The following is an 18,746-nucleotide window of genomic DNA, read 5'->3' on the forward strand; positions in this document are numbered from 1 at the left end:
TATATATATAGATATATATATATATATATATATATATATATATATATATATATATATATATATATATATGGATGTATTTATTTTTTGAGGACGAGTTTTCAGAAGATATTTGAACTAATAAATCCGTACTTAAAGGAAACAAATGTACTGAAATGTATCTTTAAGGCCACATTATTTTTCATTAGTTTCGTGCATCTTTACTACCCTTTAACATCCTTCGATATTGCTTCGCTTTTCGTAACATGTGCCAAAGCATTTTCTCTCGAGGCTTTTTATTTTCTCTTAAATTGCAAACTTGCAAAGTGGTTGTTAAGAAACCCCGCGCGCGACGAAAGTCAAATATTTCACTTTATATCTTCAATATCTTTTGATTTCCATTTACTAGAACTGCAAGGCGGGAAGAGGGGGCTTTTATTCCGCAGTCTTTTTCAGTTGTTTTAGTTTTGGTGGTAAGTAAAAATAGATCGGGAAATAAAACCTTTAAAGAAATGCAAAATAGTTAAGAGTTTAAACAGCTTAGATAAGGGTTTTTTTTTTCATTACACTTATAATTTCTGCCTAATTTAAAATTACTTATTCCCAATGAGTAGCCTGATGGTATCGCTAATGTTTAAAAAAATAATAGTTTAAAAAACTAAAAAAACACGCTTTCGTAGCAAAATGAACTAAAAAGTGAAAAATAATCTTTGGATGATAGTAGTAGACCAATCACTTAATTTTATTGTAATACAAAAACGCGTGGGGTGCTGTCTATTTACATTTTTGATTGGAAAACAAATGGAAGAAATTCAAGATAAGATTCTGATAAGAAGCCCCCCATGCTTTTTTGTATTACATTAAAATTAAATGATTGGTCAACTACTATCGTCCAAAGATTATTTTTCACTTTTTAGTTCATTTTGCTACAAAAGCAAGTTTTTTAGTTTTTTAAACTATTATTTTATTTTTCTGTTTTTTAGTCTTATGTTGGAGAATTATCGCAGGCGAAATTGCAATTACTTCTTTTCGTAAAAGTTGAATTGACGAAATTATTTATAAAACGAGTGCGAGGTAATATCTTAAAGTTAAGACAAGGGCATCCCGATGGGAAACTACTGTGAGTCAGCGATGTATGTTTGCGGAAATCATATTTATATTATTTTGAAAATTTGAGATTCATTTGAATAAAAGTTTTGTTCAACAATGATCTGATCAGCAATGAATTTCCAATTGAAGGCTCACCTAAATTTTGGCATGAAATTAATTAAAAACAATCATATTTCATGTTCTAATTACCTTGGAACATTGGAACAAATTTTGTCTGATGCAGAAAAATTAAAGGTTTTTATTGATATTTTTAAATAAGTTTTGCGAGCATTTTTTAATGTTTTTTTTTCTTTTTCACATTGTTGGTTTTCTGCCAAAATATTGATTAAAATTGGAGGAAACTAACAATTAAAAGAGTTAATTAATTAATTTGATTATAGAATATTGCATTGTCATCATGTCTGAGGTCGCGTGCCAAATTTCAAAAGAATCCGATCGGAGGAAGTGGGCAAAATTTGAGCTGCAAGATTCCGTTACAAGATACATACATACATACAGGTGAAGTTAATAAAAGCGTGTTGAAAAAAGGTTCAGTTAAAAGTTTGTTAGCATATGTGTGTGGTTTCGAGATGTTTAGGAAACCCTATAAAACTCCTACAGCTTTGAACTTTGGTACAAAATTGCTTCGGACTAAGTGGTTTGCACCTCTGAATGTTTTTTTTTTTCTCAATTTCGAATTAATATTTTAAGCTAAAATTTGATATAAATTGCCTTATAAAGGGCAAAAAAGAAAATTCTTGATCCCCTAAACATTCCATGTCATTCAAAAGAGCTTTTTTTCTGCACAAGATGAAGTTTGTTCTAATTTTCACAATTGACTAGAGCTGTAAGAGTTTCTGATTTAGCAAATATATCAGTGCAAGCTCATTTCAAGCACTAAACTTCAGGGCAAAATGTTGCTAAACGTGTTTAGGGGACATGAATTAAAAAAAAAAAAACTTTCAATCACTATGCATGCCGTTTTGTTCTTCCTAGGAGTCCTCTTAGCAGGGCCGTCGAGAACCAAAGTAAGCTCCTAATTAGATTGGCCCCCTTTTCCCCATAAAAAGTATAAAAGTTATAGTACTCCGATTCCGAAACGGGCCCCAAGTTTTGACTAGGATGATGTGACCTCTCGTCGGGTCTGCCTCACAGCATCTACATCCTTGATAGTTGGTAGAAAATTAGCTTGAAGCCCGTATGTGCATCTTTCCAAGCGTTTTCTTTTCTTTTTTTTATACGTATTTAAACCAAATTATTTTTTCTTTGAGTAGGATTTTCTTGAGTAGTTTCTTTGAGTAAGATTTTCATAAGGCGTACTTTAATTAAATTCTTCCTATCAGACGAATTAAATAAGTTTGTGAGGCAATATTCGGGGATTGGTAAGCGTTAATGAGAAGCAAGCGAACCTCCCTAGTTGAAGAAGAAATCACCAAAATTCTACTTTCAAGTTTAATTTTAACGTGACCCAAGAAAAAATTTAATTCCCGTATGGGTCATTCTCTAAAAAAGAAAATAATAAAGATAACTAATGGATTTTCTTTTGATTATACAAAATATATTTGAAGAATCATGAACAAAAGCAACACTATTTTAAGTTATAAAAAATTTATGGAACAAAATTCTAATGACTTTTCTGCAATATTTTATTTATTGCGAGGTATTTTTATGCCTGGAATAACTTTATTTTGTCCATGAGATAGTTGTTTGAGTTTAATTTGGCAAGCAAACCATCTTAAAAAAATTCGATTTCTTGTAAAATTAATTGAAATTCTGGCTCCTTGATTCTTTTGCAAAAAGCCTTTATTAGTTCCAGGAAACCTAGATTAAAGACCTCTACAAAAGAAAATGTATAAATAAATGATTACTGTCTCGAAAATTTCATGAAAACTTTGACTAGTTTCTTCTTTTTCAAACCAAGTTTGTGTATCCATAGTCTTCCCAACAAAATCTATGTTTTTTTTCACCTGGAGCGAGAATTCGCGCGAATCTGCCACTTTCTCCTCATTATGAACGTAAAATGATTCCGCAATCCAAACTGTCAGCAGCTCAAACTTATGATCAGGAGTTCCACCCGATGACCTTGTCGTCGTTTATTTTCATCAGTGCGATTCTGGAAATATTTCATGTGGTCACGCGATATTTTTAGCGACGCTATATAAATCTGTTAAAAAAGTGTCACTTATTAGACTAAAAGAGTTTGAAATTTCATTTTTTTTTTTTTTTTTTTTTTGAAGTGAGAAACTTCTCTGCGAGAGCTTTGAAATTCTGATCCAGAACCTTTTTGTGTGACGGAAGTGACATAGTTGTTTCTTAGTTGTTGCCAAAAACAATGACATGTAAAGGTTTTCTTAAAGTTAAAATACTTTCACTTTTTGATTGCTGCCAAAAGTCTATCGTGTGTTTTCGCGACACACATTTTTTTTTCATGTGAAAAACTCGATAGATAATTCTTTTACAAGGTCTGTATAAAAAGTAATGAGAATCATTTTTTCCTGATGTGACTGTACCTCTCAAGTGCGCAGAAACTAGTTAGGTCGGTGGTGGGGGGTACTGGTGGGACTCACTCCGGTCCGCAGTCACCTGGGAGTCTTGGTTCGGGCAGCATCGTTGTTATGGTGGACCTCTGTTGCAAACGTCGATTCCAGCTCCAAAATGCAGATAACATTTGAGCAGCGTTACGCGATTAAGTTTTGTGTGGAATTCGGAAAATCGGTCTCAGAGGCTTCAGAGATGTGTAAGCAAGTGTTCGGAGATAATTGTCTGTCAAAGGCGCATGTGTTCCGGTGGCACAAGTGTTTCAAAGATGGGAGAGCGTCGAGGATGAATTTCAAGCAGGGTGTCGGTCAACCATCAGAACGTACGCAAATGTGGAACTTGTGCGTGTTGTGTTAAATTCGGACCACGGATTAAGTGTGAGAACGATTGCAGAAGTAGTTGGACTTGATAAAATGACAATTCACAGCATCAACATTGAAAACTTGAGAAATGCTGGAAACACCTGATTCATTCCCCCAGACTTCCTGGTCAATAATGGTATGTCTATGCTACCACAGCTCGCCTACAGCCACTATTTAGCTCAGCCGACTTCTTTCTATTCCAGAAGATGAAAACATCACTAACAGGGCATCACCACACTGTCAAAAATGAAACGCTCAATTTTGACGATTTGGCAATCCTCGAGCACTATTTCGTTATTTTCGACGATCCTTTCGTCACCAAATCACGTGCTATTTGACAAAACCAGAAATCTCAACTTTTTGACGAAATTATTTCGTCCCGATTTCGTCATATTGCAGTGCATTCTGGGAGTTTTCGTTTCAGTCTTGTACTTGCTCGTTAAATTATCCTAAAGGATTCATAAAAAAAGGTTAGTATTTATTAAAATTTGTATGTGCAATGTGCTTTTTCTTTTATTTATTGTTATATTTTTGTTTGGTGATGTGTTTATAGTTGTGTTTAAAACACATTAAAATTGAAAACGAACCGTTCGATTAGGTTTAGAACTCTGTGTGTTTTTTGAACTAACTTTGAGTCACCTCCACGTTAGGCTTAATTAGCGTTGTTTTTTTATTTGCAAAAGGAAATATTGGTTTATTGACATTAGTTTCCAAAAACGTACTTCCTTTATTTCGTTAAAAAAAATGTCAAACATGACCACAGAATTTGTACAAATTTAAACTTACAAAAAAAAAAAAAAAAAATCCACCGTAGCTAAACTAACGCAGATGATAAATACAGCGCTTTTATAAAAGGCATAGAACTTTGAAGCTTTTAATTTCAACGTTGAATATATTGCATGGTTATGTGTTTTCATTCTTCTCCATGAATTTTACAAAAATAATTCTGAAAACAAAGTTTATTTTTTAGTTTAATAGTTCAAATTTTTTTCACTGTGCATTTTTATATTCTTAAACAAATATGTACCCATTCTCCAATAAGTATTGATATTTTTTCTTCTTCCACTCTACATGTAATTCAATGTTATAATTTATACAGTTGCTCCTAAAAGTGTTCGTACGCTTATCATTTTCAATGAAATATATCTCTACCCATTAGTAAAAATTAATATTTTGGACTGGGTAAACAATATTACAAAACTACATGAAATATTTTAATAGCAAAATAAAGTATGATTTTGAAGAAATTATTAATCAAAAGTATCAAGAACTTTATAACACAAAAGTGTTCGTAGAAAATATTTTAAAATAATTGTTTAGCAATCTTTGAATAAAACCGGTGAAACTCGAAGAAAAAAAGCGCTTGATGCAATAAAAAATAAATGCAAATCGCTTATATCAGCTTTTGGATCCGAAATGATACCCTTTTTTTTTTGCTCGTAGACAGGACTTATAAATGCTTACCCCGTGTTGTTTATGTAATCTCTTTCCCTACGGCAGATGTTTCTAGCAATAAGTTCATTATTTGTGGAGCCTTTTTTTTTACTTGCATAAAACATGAAGTAAAGTAAATATCAATTTAATACAAATCATTTTAAGTTAGAGAAGATATTAATTTCCGTAAAGAACTCTATCTTTGTGCTTAATATTTCAGCAGAATATTTTCAATATTTTTTTTCAATTTTTCCGCAAATTAAAGAAATTAATGAAAATAGAATTTTAATGTTTAACCTCGATTTATATAAAAAAAATACATATATAGTAGCATGTTTTGAAAATAATAATGATAAGCATTTTTTGTTGTTTATTTCCACACTTAATACCCTAAATTTATAAGTTTTTCTATGTCAATTTGTGTTACATGATTTGTGATAATTATGAGTTTTTCTATTATACATAGTTTCTACGGCTAAAATTAATGCAGCATTAATTTTATTGCCATATTTCACGTTTCAAGGTATTGTCAACTAAAAATGAAAAATCCGGGTCTACATGAAACCAGACTAAGATGCATTTTATAGATGAACTACCAATCAATCCAAATGTAAATTACAGTTGTGATTTTTGCTGGATGCAAAGTAAAATATCTAAAATTTTAACCGAACAGCTATACTTTAATTAAAAAATTGAAAGGATAATCAAAAAAAAAAAAAAGAAAATCCATCGATATCTGACAATTAGTTCTCAAGACACAAACAAAGAAAAGCACTATGTTATTGGGTTTCCCCTGTCTTTGGCAACTCTTCTCCCTTGGCGTGTTTTTTATTTACTGCGTGAAAATTACATATTTTAGAAATCAAATATGCTTGGGGAAAAGGTAATACTTCCTTGGTAATACTCTCTCGTCTCAAACTAGTAGAGCGACGTTTGAATATTTTTGTACCAGTGATTAATTCTGACGCTTTTATGATTTTGTTTGAATATTTTTTAAAGATTTCAAGGTACTATGCTATCAATCAATCGAGTGTTGGAGCCCTTGGTTTTTGACTCTAATTTGGTAGTGGTTTAAGGAGGTAAGGCTCGGTAAGTAAATGTTGCTTATTGATAACATAACACAATAAAATTTCTGAAAAAAGTAAAAATAAATCATAATCACATCAGTTTCAGTACTACTTAATTTGTTACTATCTTAATAGAACTAATTTGTGGTGGAGAGAGTACTTCAGAAAACATTCGTCAAGAAAACTGCAAATCTGAAAACGAAAGTCGGGAGAAAACGGTGTATTTTGGCTGTCGGCTGAAATAAAAAATAAATTAAAAAAAAAAAAATCACAGATCAACAATTGTCGCACCCTTGATTTTTTTTATAGCTCGAAAAAAAAAAAAAAAAGAAAATTCACGACTTGATATGCAAAGGAATTAACTAGTTTAATGGCTAAGTAATGCTGATTGTCGATAAATTGAAGAAACTCTAATTCCAGAACGCTATTCAGAAATTAATTTCAGATACCAACTGAGAAATCATTGTCTGTCTGAATAAATAAAAATTTTGCCCATCCGCTGTAAAAATTACTCACTCTTGCAATCTGCTTGGAAAAATAGCTGTCACCGTCGAAATAATCATATTTTGAAAAATATGAAAATGAAATCAGATGCTCCTTAAAGTCACAAGAGAATCGTAGCTTTTTAACTAAAGGGGAACAGTTTTGAAAGAAATTGTGGAAAAATGCTTTATTTCAGAAATAAGCTGCTGCATTTAATCGTAAAACTTGCCTCGAAATAGAAAAAAGATCAATGTGCATGAGGGTATACACCCATGGACTTACACATTTACTTATTATACATATATTTTCTTTTTAAAACTCTTTTAGGATGGATCCAACATCATGGAGATAATCAGAACCAAGACAGACGAAGATGTTTTCCATAATTATAGCAATATTCAGAGTGTTCGTATATTATACATTGATTTAATGTTACACATGTTTGGAAATAATGATAAAAACTTAGGGGTAAAAAACAAAGGTATATTTTATAATTATTTAACAAACATTACACCAAATTAATTTTACCAAAAGATTTATTTCACATCTGCATTTTTTTAAGATTCATATTTTCAAATACCTTTTGCAATTTTGGCAGAGAATTTTTTTCAAAGTATGAAGTATGAAATGCATGCAGTAATAAAGTTCCTGTATTAAACATAATGTTACAAATCCTGTAAATAGTAATTATTGTAGTAACGTAACCTGTAAATAATTTCCCGTAATGAATATACAACCCCTTAACATATGGCTAAAGTATACAACCCCCTATTCTTTTTATTTTTATTGATAAAATTTGATAACGGTCTACGCATTTCTCGAAGCAGAAAGAATGTTGTAGAAAATTCTTGGATGTTTATAAAAGCCGTTAGCGATGGATAAACAATTAGTTTGGATTGATATTTCGAACTGAGAAAATTTTTGCTCTGTTTATAGCAAGGCATTTCGCTGTGTTGTTTTCGTATTTGGAAGTAAATACGTGTGTAAACGTTGAGTTTACGGTGTTGTGTGATAATTGCTTAATTGCTGATGAATAATTTAGCAGTTGTTGAAGATCTTTCCTGTACATAGTGTAAATAAATTTCCTGTGTTTTTATCAAGAACTGTGTCTTCATTTCAAGAAAGTGGAAGTCGCACCGAATCCGTTACAATAAATTTGGCCAAATAAACATTCTACATACAAGCAAAATTAATAAAACAAATAATTGATTGGAAAAAGAAAAAGGTAACCTTTTTCTTAAGATAATCTAATTTTACTAACTGTATCTAATTTTAGAACAAAGATATACTAACTTAAAGTTGTCCATTTTATTGTACTTTTTCTTTGAAATTTGTGGTATAAATTGAATAAAAATCTTTTCTTTTTTTTTCTGGAATTTTTTCATGCAATGCAATGAAGAAGAAAATCCCCAGCAAATTTCTCCCGAGCATATATTGATGTAACTGTGCATAAAAGTGACACATGATTTATTTTTCCAGAACCCAATGTCTGCTGAGGAAGTAGCACTTTTATATTCCCAGTAGGACAGGGCGATGTAGGAATTTCTACATCGTGATGCATCGCCATCCTTACATCGCGATGTAGTCCAAACAGTTTGAAATATTCTTCCCGCTTTAGGGGCACCCCCCCCCCCTCATTAGTGGAATTTTCCTTACAAAAATCCAGGCTTTTGTCAAATCTTTTTCTAATTTCGCACATAGGTTAATTTAATCACATGGGGTAGTACCCCATATGAATACTACCCCATGGGAAACTATCCTATGTGGATTTCCAGCATCAAAGGACATCTGGACCGAATCTGGAAAAGATTCGACGAAAACTGGATTTTTATAAGGAAAACTCCTGTGGGGTTTGGCACACATAGCGGTACGAAAACTACAATATGGGAATTCCCAAGCATCAAAAGACAAATGTACCAAATTTGGAACAGATCAGACGAAAACTGGGTTCTTATAAGCCCCCCCCCCCCCCCGACACACACATGATTTCCCACTCTATAGCGGGACGAAAACGGGAATTTCCGAGCGTCAAAGGACATCTGTGACAATTTTGGAAAAGTCCTGATAAAACTGGTTTTTTTATAAGAAAACCCCCCATTTGGTGGTTGTCTCACATAGCGGCGTTCGAAAACTACTTTATGAGAATTCCTGAGCATCAATGAACGAACCTCTATGCCAAATTTTAGAAAGATCCGACAAAAAATGAATTTTTTTCAAGGAAAACCCCCATCGGGGTTGCCCCCCCCCCATAGAGTGACGAAAGCTAACCTCCGTGAATTCCTGAGTATCAAAGAACCTCAGTGGCAAATTTAGAAAAGATCGGACAAAAACTTTTTTTTATATAAGGAGAACCCCCAATGCGGGGTTGCTCCCCCCCCCCCATCATGGAGGGTTGAAAACTACCATGTGTGAATTTCCGAGCATCATAGGACCTCTGTTCCAAATTTGGAAAAGATGTGATAAAAACTGTTTTTTCATAAGAACCCCCCCCCCCCCCCGTATGGGGGTTGCCCCTCATAGTGGAACAAAAACCAGCCTATGAGAATTCCTGAGCATCAAATAACGAAACTCTGTGCCAAATTCGGAAAGATCCAACAAAAACTGGATTTTTTTGTAGGAAAACTACCATAGGGGTTGCCTCCCCCCCCCCCCCAAAGAGGGATGAAAACTACCCTACGTGAATCCCCTGGCATCAAAGAACCTCTGTGCCAAATTTTGGAAAAATTCGACAAAAACTAGATTTTTTCAAGGACCCCCCCCCCCCCCCCCCTCTTTATAAAGTGATGAAAACTACCCTGCGTGATTCTAGAGCATCTAAAAACCTCTGTGGCAAATTTTAAAAAGATCGGACAAATCGGACAAAAACTTTTTTTAATACGGAGAACCCTCAATGCGGGATTGTCTGCCCCCCCCCCCCTCACATAGAGAGACATAAACGACCTTGTGTGAATTCCCGAGCCTCCAATAACGAACCTCTGTGCCAAATTTGGAAAATATCCGACAAAAATTAGATTTTTTGAAGGAAAACCCCCATTATGGGGGTTTAATCGGACACCATGGGGAGTTTAATCTGCAATGATTTGTTTTACCTTTTTTAAGAAGTTGTTTGTTTGCATTTTTACATAAATAAAAATTTGCTTGACATATTTTATTTGCCTCTTTTTTCAACAATTACTTGTCTTTTTTTTTTTGATGGGGGGGGGGGGGGGGGCTGCAGGCCCGTTATTTCATTTTTTTTCCAAATATGGCAAAGAGTCTGTACTCGATAAATTTTTTACAGAAAACCAAGTAAAACGACGGCCAGTCATGTGTAAAAACATGAATGTTCAAAAATCAAGACGGAAGGGGGGGGGGCGTCAATTGACCCCCTGTCCCCATAAATGACGGGCCTATGAAAGTGACTATACGCTTTAAAATTGGAAACTACGGTGGTAAGCTTCTGAAGTTACGATTTGATCACACGCACACGAATCTTATAAAATACAGTCGAACCTCGTTATAATGAACTTAAAGGGACCATTAAAATCGATTAAAAACGTGGTTCGCTTTATCCGAAAAACAATAAACAATAAGACAAGGATTTCAAAAAAGTTCATATCAGCAGTTATTTGTTTTAAGCGTGTTCGAATTAACGAGGTTCGACTGTATTCTGAAAAAAAAAAAAAAACTAATGTGCTCCAAGATAAAAAAAAAAAAAAGGAAATAAATTTTCTTAAAAATTTACGAAATTAACGTTCTCATGTATGACGAAATTAATTTGACGAAACTAATGCTCTCAAAACTACGAAAATGATTGTTAATTTGACGAAACTAGAATGAAGAAATATTTTGTTACATTTGACGAAATTCGCATCCTCAAACCACTAACAAAAGCAGTTTCTTCAATTTGACGAAAGGTTCGCTCGGAGCATATCCCTCGTCAAAAACGAAGAAAATTTCGTCAAATTTGAAAGTCCATTTTTGAGAGTGCATGGAGCTCTGGAGGCCGTGAAGGCGCTAGTACAAGATTTTTAAAGGACATTCTGGAAGCAGACTACAAAGCAGCCTTCGAAGCTTAGAAGACTAGCTGAGATAAGTGAATCGACTATTGCAGAAAGGGCATAAGTCTTTTTTTTTTTTTTTTTTTTCAAAATTGAGTTAGCTGTGGTTTTCCCATATTTGCATGTAGATACATCGACTAGTGTAGCAGGGAAGTCAATCCTTGTACAGCAAAGCACTTTATTTAGGGGTCACATTTTTCGTTTAGTGCAGAGAGGGCATAAGTCCCGGATTAATGACCTTTTCTGTAATAAACTCGAGGGAAGAAATAGTAAGACGCAATGGCAAAATCCTAGAAGAACTAGCTTTTTTGGCGAAATGTAGTAAAATCAAATAACTCCTTTGATCTAGCATAATTTCAGTAATAGTAGGTTCGTCAGCTGGGGGGGGGGGGTTAGGGGGGATTCAAAATCATGGAATCGGAATGATATTCGCTAATTTCTCAGGTGGTTAATAAACATCACTAAAAACTGCGAAAGAACTGTATGCTTTCAGTGAGATATACGCTGGTCAAAATAAGAAAAACATTGCAGGAAACTTTTTCTAGAAATAACACTGAAGAAATTTTACAAGATTGCTGATGACTTACTCTGAGAGGACATTTTTTTGTGCTTTGCGACCGGGATTTTGTGACACTAAAGTTAATGTTAAACAGATATGACAGATTATAACCATGTGAAATCCAATCTCTTATAAGTGAAATCCTGAAATTACAATAAGATTCATCGTCAAATCTGTTGAAAACAAAATCTGTAACTGCTAAAACAGGTGCCCTTCTTTATTTAAGTGGACTCATCTCCTAAATTGAAATTTTGGAAAAAGATTCTGCTGGGCGACAAATGTTTTCAATCATCAATATTCATGATGTTCAAATATTCGTTAGAATATCAAAGGAACGGTTTCAGGCTAGCTATTTTATAGACGGTTTTCAAGAGAATATTGCAAAGTAACGCTTGTCGGCTGAACTACCTTTGCGCCAATATTGAGTATAAAGGGGAAATTTTCATATTGTTGGAAGAAATAGTAAATATCAAGATGATTATTCAGTGCGATTTTGAACCCAGTCATACTAATATGTAATCGAACTTGGTACACTAAACTAGAAAAAAGTAATGAGCTTATGGATGAAAAGACATCCACTTTTGTCGGATGTCTTTTCATTAATAAGCTCATTACTTTTTTGCATTGAAAAAGGCGTTCTTTGTAACGCTGGAACACCTGTCTGCAGTAATCTACAATTTGTGCTTTTTAACGTTGTTATTTCTTACTTTAACTGTACAATTGTTTGAAAACACGAAACTTTTACCTAGTTTTCACTCACCAACTATTGAATTACAAAAATTGCCACAAGTGTGGTAATAGTTTCTTCCATTTTTCCTATGTTTCATTTTACCACAAATATGATTCTTTTTTTCTCTCTATCTAAGAAAAGTTCAACGTGGAGAAGGAAAATACTGTTTTCCTTTTACCTACCACAGCATGAACATGCCGACCAATGCATTTGTGGGTGAACCCAAAGAGTGGCCTGTCGCACTGTCATTGTCGTAGCGCCCCAACCGTGGCTTGAGCATGATGGCAGCAATCAAGGCTGAAGCGCCGCCAACTAGGTGAACCGCAGAACATCCGGCAATATCCACAACGTTTATCTTTCGCAGGAAACCTCTCTCTGCCCACACCCAGCCTGAAAGAGAAACCACAACTACAGACATTATACTTTTATAGGATTGTCAGTAAGGGAAATAACGTTTAAAGTTCAACTTTGCAATACATTGCAGACACGTGATTCGGGGTTTCAATGAACCTCTCTTTCGATGCTGAAAGAAGAGGGCTTAACGATGCAAAGTCATCCAACGAAAGTCATCGTTTTCATCCTTTTCAGTCAATCAGCAGCAGATCGGTAACCATTTGTGTTCGTCTACAAAGGCACGATTGACATTCTATTCTATTCAAGAGTCACAACTGACTACAACTGTATTTATGTCGAGGACTGCATACTAAGTGCCTTGCCTCCACGATTGACATGGTTATGCTGTGGTGAGTAGAATGAACATTCTTCTTCACGTTGAACTTTTTTTTTAATTTAACAAAAAAAAAAAAGCAATTTACTGACTGATGTTCTTTGAGGATTGTACACAGTTTAATGTTCCTTGATTCTCAGAAGTTTTTTTCGGCACACGTTTAAAAAGTAAAAAAGGATTCCCTGCGACCCGAATCACGTGTCAGCAGTTTTTTTTCTTCATAAATAGGTTTTTAACGTTGGTTTTTGTATTATTACATTGTAGCCCAAAGTTTTTCTTTTGTACTTGAATTAATTACCTGCAGGTAGTGAGAAGATGACAGTGTTGAAGAAGGAAAACAAGCAATAGGCAACGAAGTTGCACCTCTCTGCCATGGCACCAGATACAATAGTTGTCGCTGTCGTGGCAAAGGAGAGTTGGAAGATGTACGTAGAAAACACCACCCCCATGTCCTTCTCTCTCGCGTCCAAGAAGAAACCACCCACACCTATTTTGAAACAAGAACAATAATTCTATCCATCATACATATCTCATGTTCTATAGTTAACAAATAAGAAGAACACTGAGATACAATTCGTAACATAATTTCTGTTGATTTCAATTTATTTTAAAATTGTTCAGGTTGTTAAATAGGTTCAATTTGTTTGTTAAGCTGCTTTGGAGTTCAATAGACCTGCTGGTTTTCGAAACTGTTGTTAGTTTGTCTTTAGCAGGGCTGTGGAGTCGGAAGAAAAGTTTTTTAAGTAGTAGAAGTTTTTAAGTAGTTAAGAAGTAGTTTTTTAAATTAATCGTATGAAGGGGGTAAAGTCAGAAGTTCAATTCGAAAATCAAACTATCCAATATTTGCGATTTCTAAAGTGAGATAGCTTAAAAATCCCATTTTTAAAAAAATGAAAAAGATTAATTTGCTTCCCTTTAATGTTTAACAAATAGAAGTTGATCAAATCCGATGCTTTCAATTTTTCAAAACTGTAACTTGAGAGCGAAAAAAAATTTTTTTTCCTAAGTCAAAAAACTTTTTTGAGAGTGGGTGATACCTCAACTCAATTTCAGATTCTATAAAAATTGAAATATTTTAATTCTGAAAAATTTCCCCAATAATAAATCTTAAATTTCAAATTAAAAATTTAAACGAAATATTGCACTATACTGCTAGGAGAGGTCGGGTACATGTACGTCTGGAGCAAATTTTACACCAAATGCGGCGGTATACAGCTTTGTACGAATAGCTTTTACTATAGCTACATTACTTGGTTCAATTTTAATTTTATTGGCAGCTTTAGAATTAACCTTAATTGATTAACTACAATTATTGAATGTTGTAACCAATAAATCATTTACTGATTTTTTTTTTTTTTTTTTTGGTACTTTTTAGTGATAACCAAGTTTTCTTACATAAAGTCTTTAGATTAAAAAAAAAATTTATTTAATCAGATCTTTTGGATTTGCAGTTTCGTATAAACACTTATTTGAATTTACCAAGCACCGTCAGAAGTTTCCCCACTTGCTCAAGCGATGCATTCCTTTTACTATTTTATAACTGAGATCGAGGTAAAAAATATCTTTTAATTTTTATATGAAAGTGATTATTTAAAAAATGCTAGGCAACAAAACTGCTTGTTGACAGTTGCTATCAGTTATAGTACACAAGCCCGGTCGAAAATTGGGGGTGGGGAGTCATTTGACCCACCGGGAATCTTATTGTAAACCGTAGTGTAGCTAGTAAAAAAGAGGCGAATATATGGAGGTGCCAACACCTCCTTTCAGAACGAAGGTTGCAGGTCATTTGAAAATGTACGGCATTAGTTGAGAAACATTCTTAAATATTCCAAATAATTTTTTTAAAGAATGCCGTTTAAAAATTATGGTCCATGATAATATTATTGAAAAAAAAAAACGTTAACGATATAATAACAGTTATTTTTTTTTAATTAATTTCCTTTATTTCTGTACGGCAATAAGTTTTTTGAATACAGGCCGGAATATATTATCTTTCTATACTATTGCCGTTTAAAATGAGTGGTACAATAATAATTAATTTTAAGCAATGAGATGAAATTGGAAAAAAAAAGTTTAAATTCAGTGTGGTTGACTGAAGGAGTAAATTGATGATATTACATGGTTTATGAGTTAAAGCTTAAAATATCGCTGCTGGTACAAGTTGTTTATTTTACATTAAAATGGCCCTGTCAACTTTTACGATACTCATCTTTTTTATTGGCTACGTAAATTAACGAAATAAAAAACGTTTAACTGAAATTCTGAACTTTGAAAGGTGATGATCAAGGGCGAACTGATGCGAGGTCACGGAAGGTAACTGTAACCTTCCAAACATTTCCTTATTCGGCAAATTTTGTCTGATGATTCGGCAAAATTATCATTACTCGGCAAAGTTTGGACATCTTTCCCGAAAAATTATCATCATTCGGAGAAATTTGAAGTTCCTCTCGGCAAATTGAGATTTTCCACACTCCCAAATATTTAAGTTCGAGGCGCCCCTGGTGATGATGATGATTCCGCTGTAAAAAGTGCATCATTATTTAAGAAAAGGATTTTTCTATATCGCTGTCCTGGTAGAACATTGACGCAACTGCAAAGAGTGTAATTTTACAGGAGAACCAAATATACAAAATTATTTTATTTATTACCTCATACAGTGAAACATAGTTGAGTTACTGCCGTGATGGCTAAAAATTGAAAAAACAAATCTATCAGTAAAGTAAGACAAAACAACGTTAGAAGAAGCACAAATTTGTAAATTACAGCAGACACGTGTTTCGGCGTTACAGGGAACGCCTTTTTCAATGCAAAAAATAATGAGCTTATGGAGGAAAAGACATCCGACAAAAGCGTGCTTTTTCTAACGTTGTTTTGTCTTACTTTACTGTTCAGCACAAAGGTATTTATTTATCTCAAATCTATCAGTGTTCCTCCGAATGGGGTAACCACGTTTGGACCCAGTAACGACAATAAGTCTTTTTTTTTTTTCAATTACTTTTGCAGTTAACGTCGATGTTCCACCGGAACAGCGATATGTTCCAATATTGTAACGCTTCTTGCTTTGTTTCCATACGAATTAGTTGGTAATGATGTTCATCGAGGCTTTTCAACACTTATGTAAAAACTCGATTGAAATATATAAGAAATCTATGGCTTGAATAAGTATGAAACAGTACGTATGAAAATATCGACACCTGCGTTCTTATATCTGAAATCTGAAAGCGTGAGCGTTAAATTATATTGGAAACCTCTCTATATCTCTCTTTTTGCTTCAGTTCATTTATTTATTAATCTGTTTTTTCGCGTCAGCTCCTTGTCGGGACGGAAATGCACACAAACCTTAAAGCGCGGTTTAAACTCCAGTCAGAGAATGAAGACCTTTTGCATTTCGCTAGAAATTACGTATTTCGGATTCAACCCCACTAGCACACTAAATTAACAAACAATTGAAAATGTAACAATGTATAGGGAAAAAGGGAGGACATGTGAATTTTTTTTTTTTTTCATTTTTTAATTTCTCAGAAAATATTTTCATTTTCTCTCAGAAAAAAGGTCCTCATAATTGAACACTCTTTTCTTTGTGCCATGGAATTTTTTTCAGATTTTTAAAAAAATTATTTCTGCACTTTATGGATTTTTTTTAAAATGTCTTCAATTGTTCACATGTGAACAGGCTTGGGGCATATGTGAACACGATTGAAAAATGCAGGACGAGCATCATGTTTCAATGAAAAACTCGTTATAATGAAGCATATACGTATATAGTAATTACATTCAAGGGTTGGTAACCTATACTGTCAGTTTTAATTTTACGGTATCTGTTATTAAGAAATATTTTTTCTGAATTATAGAAACCTATTCACTGTCGAATTTTAAAGTTTCGCATTTTAAAGTTAGCATGTTCTGATGAATAGATCGACAAAAAAAAAATCTTATAAAACTAAACAATAAAAATAATATTTTATTATGTAAAGTATATTCTTGTTATATAAATCGTTTAAGTTTCATACAGAATATGATGATGAATTTAAAAAATTTTCTAAACTTCAGTTTTTATTTAAAGAAAAATATTTTGTCTTTATTTTCTGTAAATATTATATACCACTAAATCTTTAGCCAACTATTTAGTAATTAACGAATTAAAATAATAAAAAGTAATAAAATGAATAATTAGCAATTATGATAATAATAATTAACAATAAATTTACCAATTGAGTGCATTAAAATAATAAGTATAAATCTCGACATCTCTTTTAACAGTTATAATAAACCTACACTAATATTTATACACTGTAAAAAAAATTCGGAAACGTTTCTGAGTATATCGTGCAGCTGCGGTTCATGAAATTTTCAAAAACGTTTCTGAGTATTTCGGAATTCTCTTTCTGTAATGTCCGGAAACGTGTCTGAGTATTTCGGAATCCTCTTTCTGTAATGTCCAGAAACGTGTCTGAGTATTTCGGAATCCTCTTTCTATAATTTCCAGAAATGTTTCTGAGTATTTTGGAATCCTCTTTCTGTAATTTTCAGAAACGTTTCTGAGTATTTCGGAATCCTCTTTCCGTAATTTCCAGAAATGTTTCTGAGTATTCTGTGCAGCTGTGGTTCATGAAAGTTTCGAAAACGTTTCCGAGTATTTCGGAATTCTCCAAACAATTTTCAAAAACGTTTCTGAGAATTTCGGAATCCTTTTTCCGTGATTTTTTCTAAAAAATAATTCTTTTTTAATAGTATTGCATGCCATATCAGTTTCAATTCTTTCATATCTAAGAGCAATGAAACAAGCAATTTTAGAATCATTCGTGGATTTTTTTTTCTGAATTTCTAATGACAAATAGCATGGTTAACAGCATAACATATGCACAGTTATAAATTTTTGAAAATTTATGAAATAATATAGTAGTTTCATTCATAATCACAAAATCGTCGAGGGAGGGAAGGGGAGTACTTTCTCAGAAGTGGGATTGTTTGTTAAACAATATTAAACTTCAGTTTTTCTCTCAATATTTTCAAGACAAAATTATCAACATATTGTATTTTTAATACAGAACTTAAAAACATATCTTGTATCAAACTTGATAGCTTTTATTTTCGGATAAAATTTGACAGAACTTACCTACACTTTGCGTTCCGAAATTCGTTCACGTCAAGTCAATTTCTTTGACGAACAAAGTGTACCGAAAAGTACCAACAGAGAAATTGATGAATTTAAATATGACACCAAAGTCCCCCTGCTGGAACCATTCGGGTTTATTCCTCTGTTCTTGCCCTTTTCCAGTTTATCACAAATATAGATACTTAATCAAAATAGGTTACTGATTTAGAGTGTGCGCAAAATGCATTATATATTTTATTTATTAAAACATTGAACTCTATTACATGATTATTCCATTTCATACATATGAGAGTTCCCCCCCCCCCACACCATAAGAGTGATGGTGCACCCATAAAATGATATAAAGCGCCCCCACTTTAAAAAAAGCAACCTCTTGAAAATGTCAATGGCACAGTCTGCGTGGTGAACGCCCCTCGTCTTCTCACCATATGTGCATTGCATATTAATAACATAGTATTTAAAAACTGATCACTTTTAAAACGATGACATGAAATAATATTACTTTTTATTTCAGCATGTAAATGCAGCTGTTCCATTTTTGCCACTGACTCATTCCTCCTGACTGTCCTACATTAAACTAGTATATCCACGAAGGAAATGTTATTTTCGGAACTAATGTCAAGGA

At 33.3% G+C, this 18,746-nt stretch overlaps 1 protein-coding gene across 1 annotated transcript in view; it reads right to left on the reverse strand.

Annotated features, from left to right (window-relative positions):
• The window catches only part of LOC129220731 (putative ammonium transporter 3), a 90,593-nt gene that overhangs the window by 28,562 nt on the left and 43,285 nt on the right, over window positions 1-18,746 (reverse strand). Inside the window, exons 3-4 of the mRNA XM_054855160.1 lie at window positions 13,304-13,492; window positions 12,461-12,668 (exon numbers count right to left, since the gene is read on the reverse strand). Of these exons, the coding sequence (XP_054711135.1) occupies window positions 12,461-12,668; window positions 13,304-13,492 (397 nt within the window). The remainder of the gene's footprint in view (window positions 1-12,460; window positions 12,669-13,303; window positions 13,493-18,746) is intronic.

Source organism: Uloborus diversus, chromosome 4, assembly GCF_026930045.1.
Source record: "Uloborus diversus isolate 005 chromosome 4, Udiv.v.3.1, whole genome shotgun sequence".
NCBI lineage: Eukaryota > Metazoa > Arthropoda > Arachnida > Araneae > Uloboridae > Uloborus > Uloborus diversus.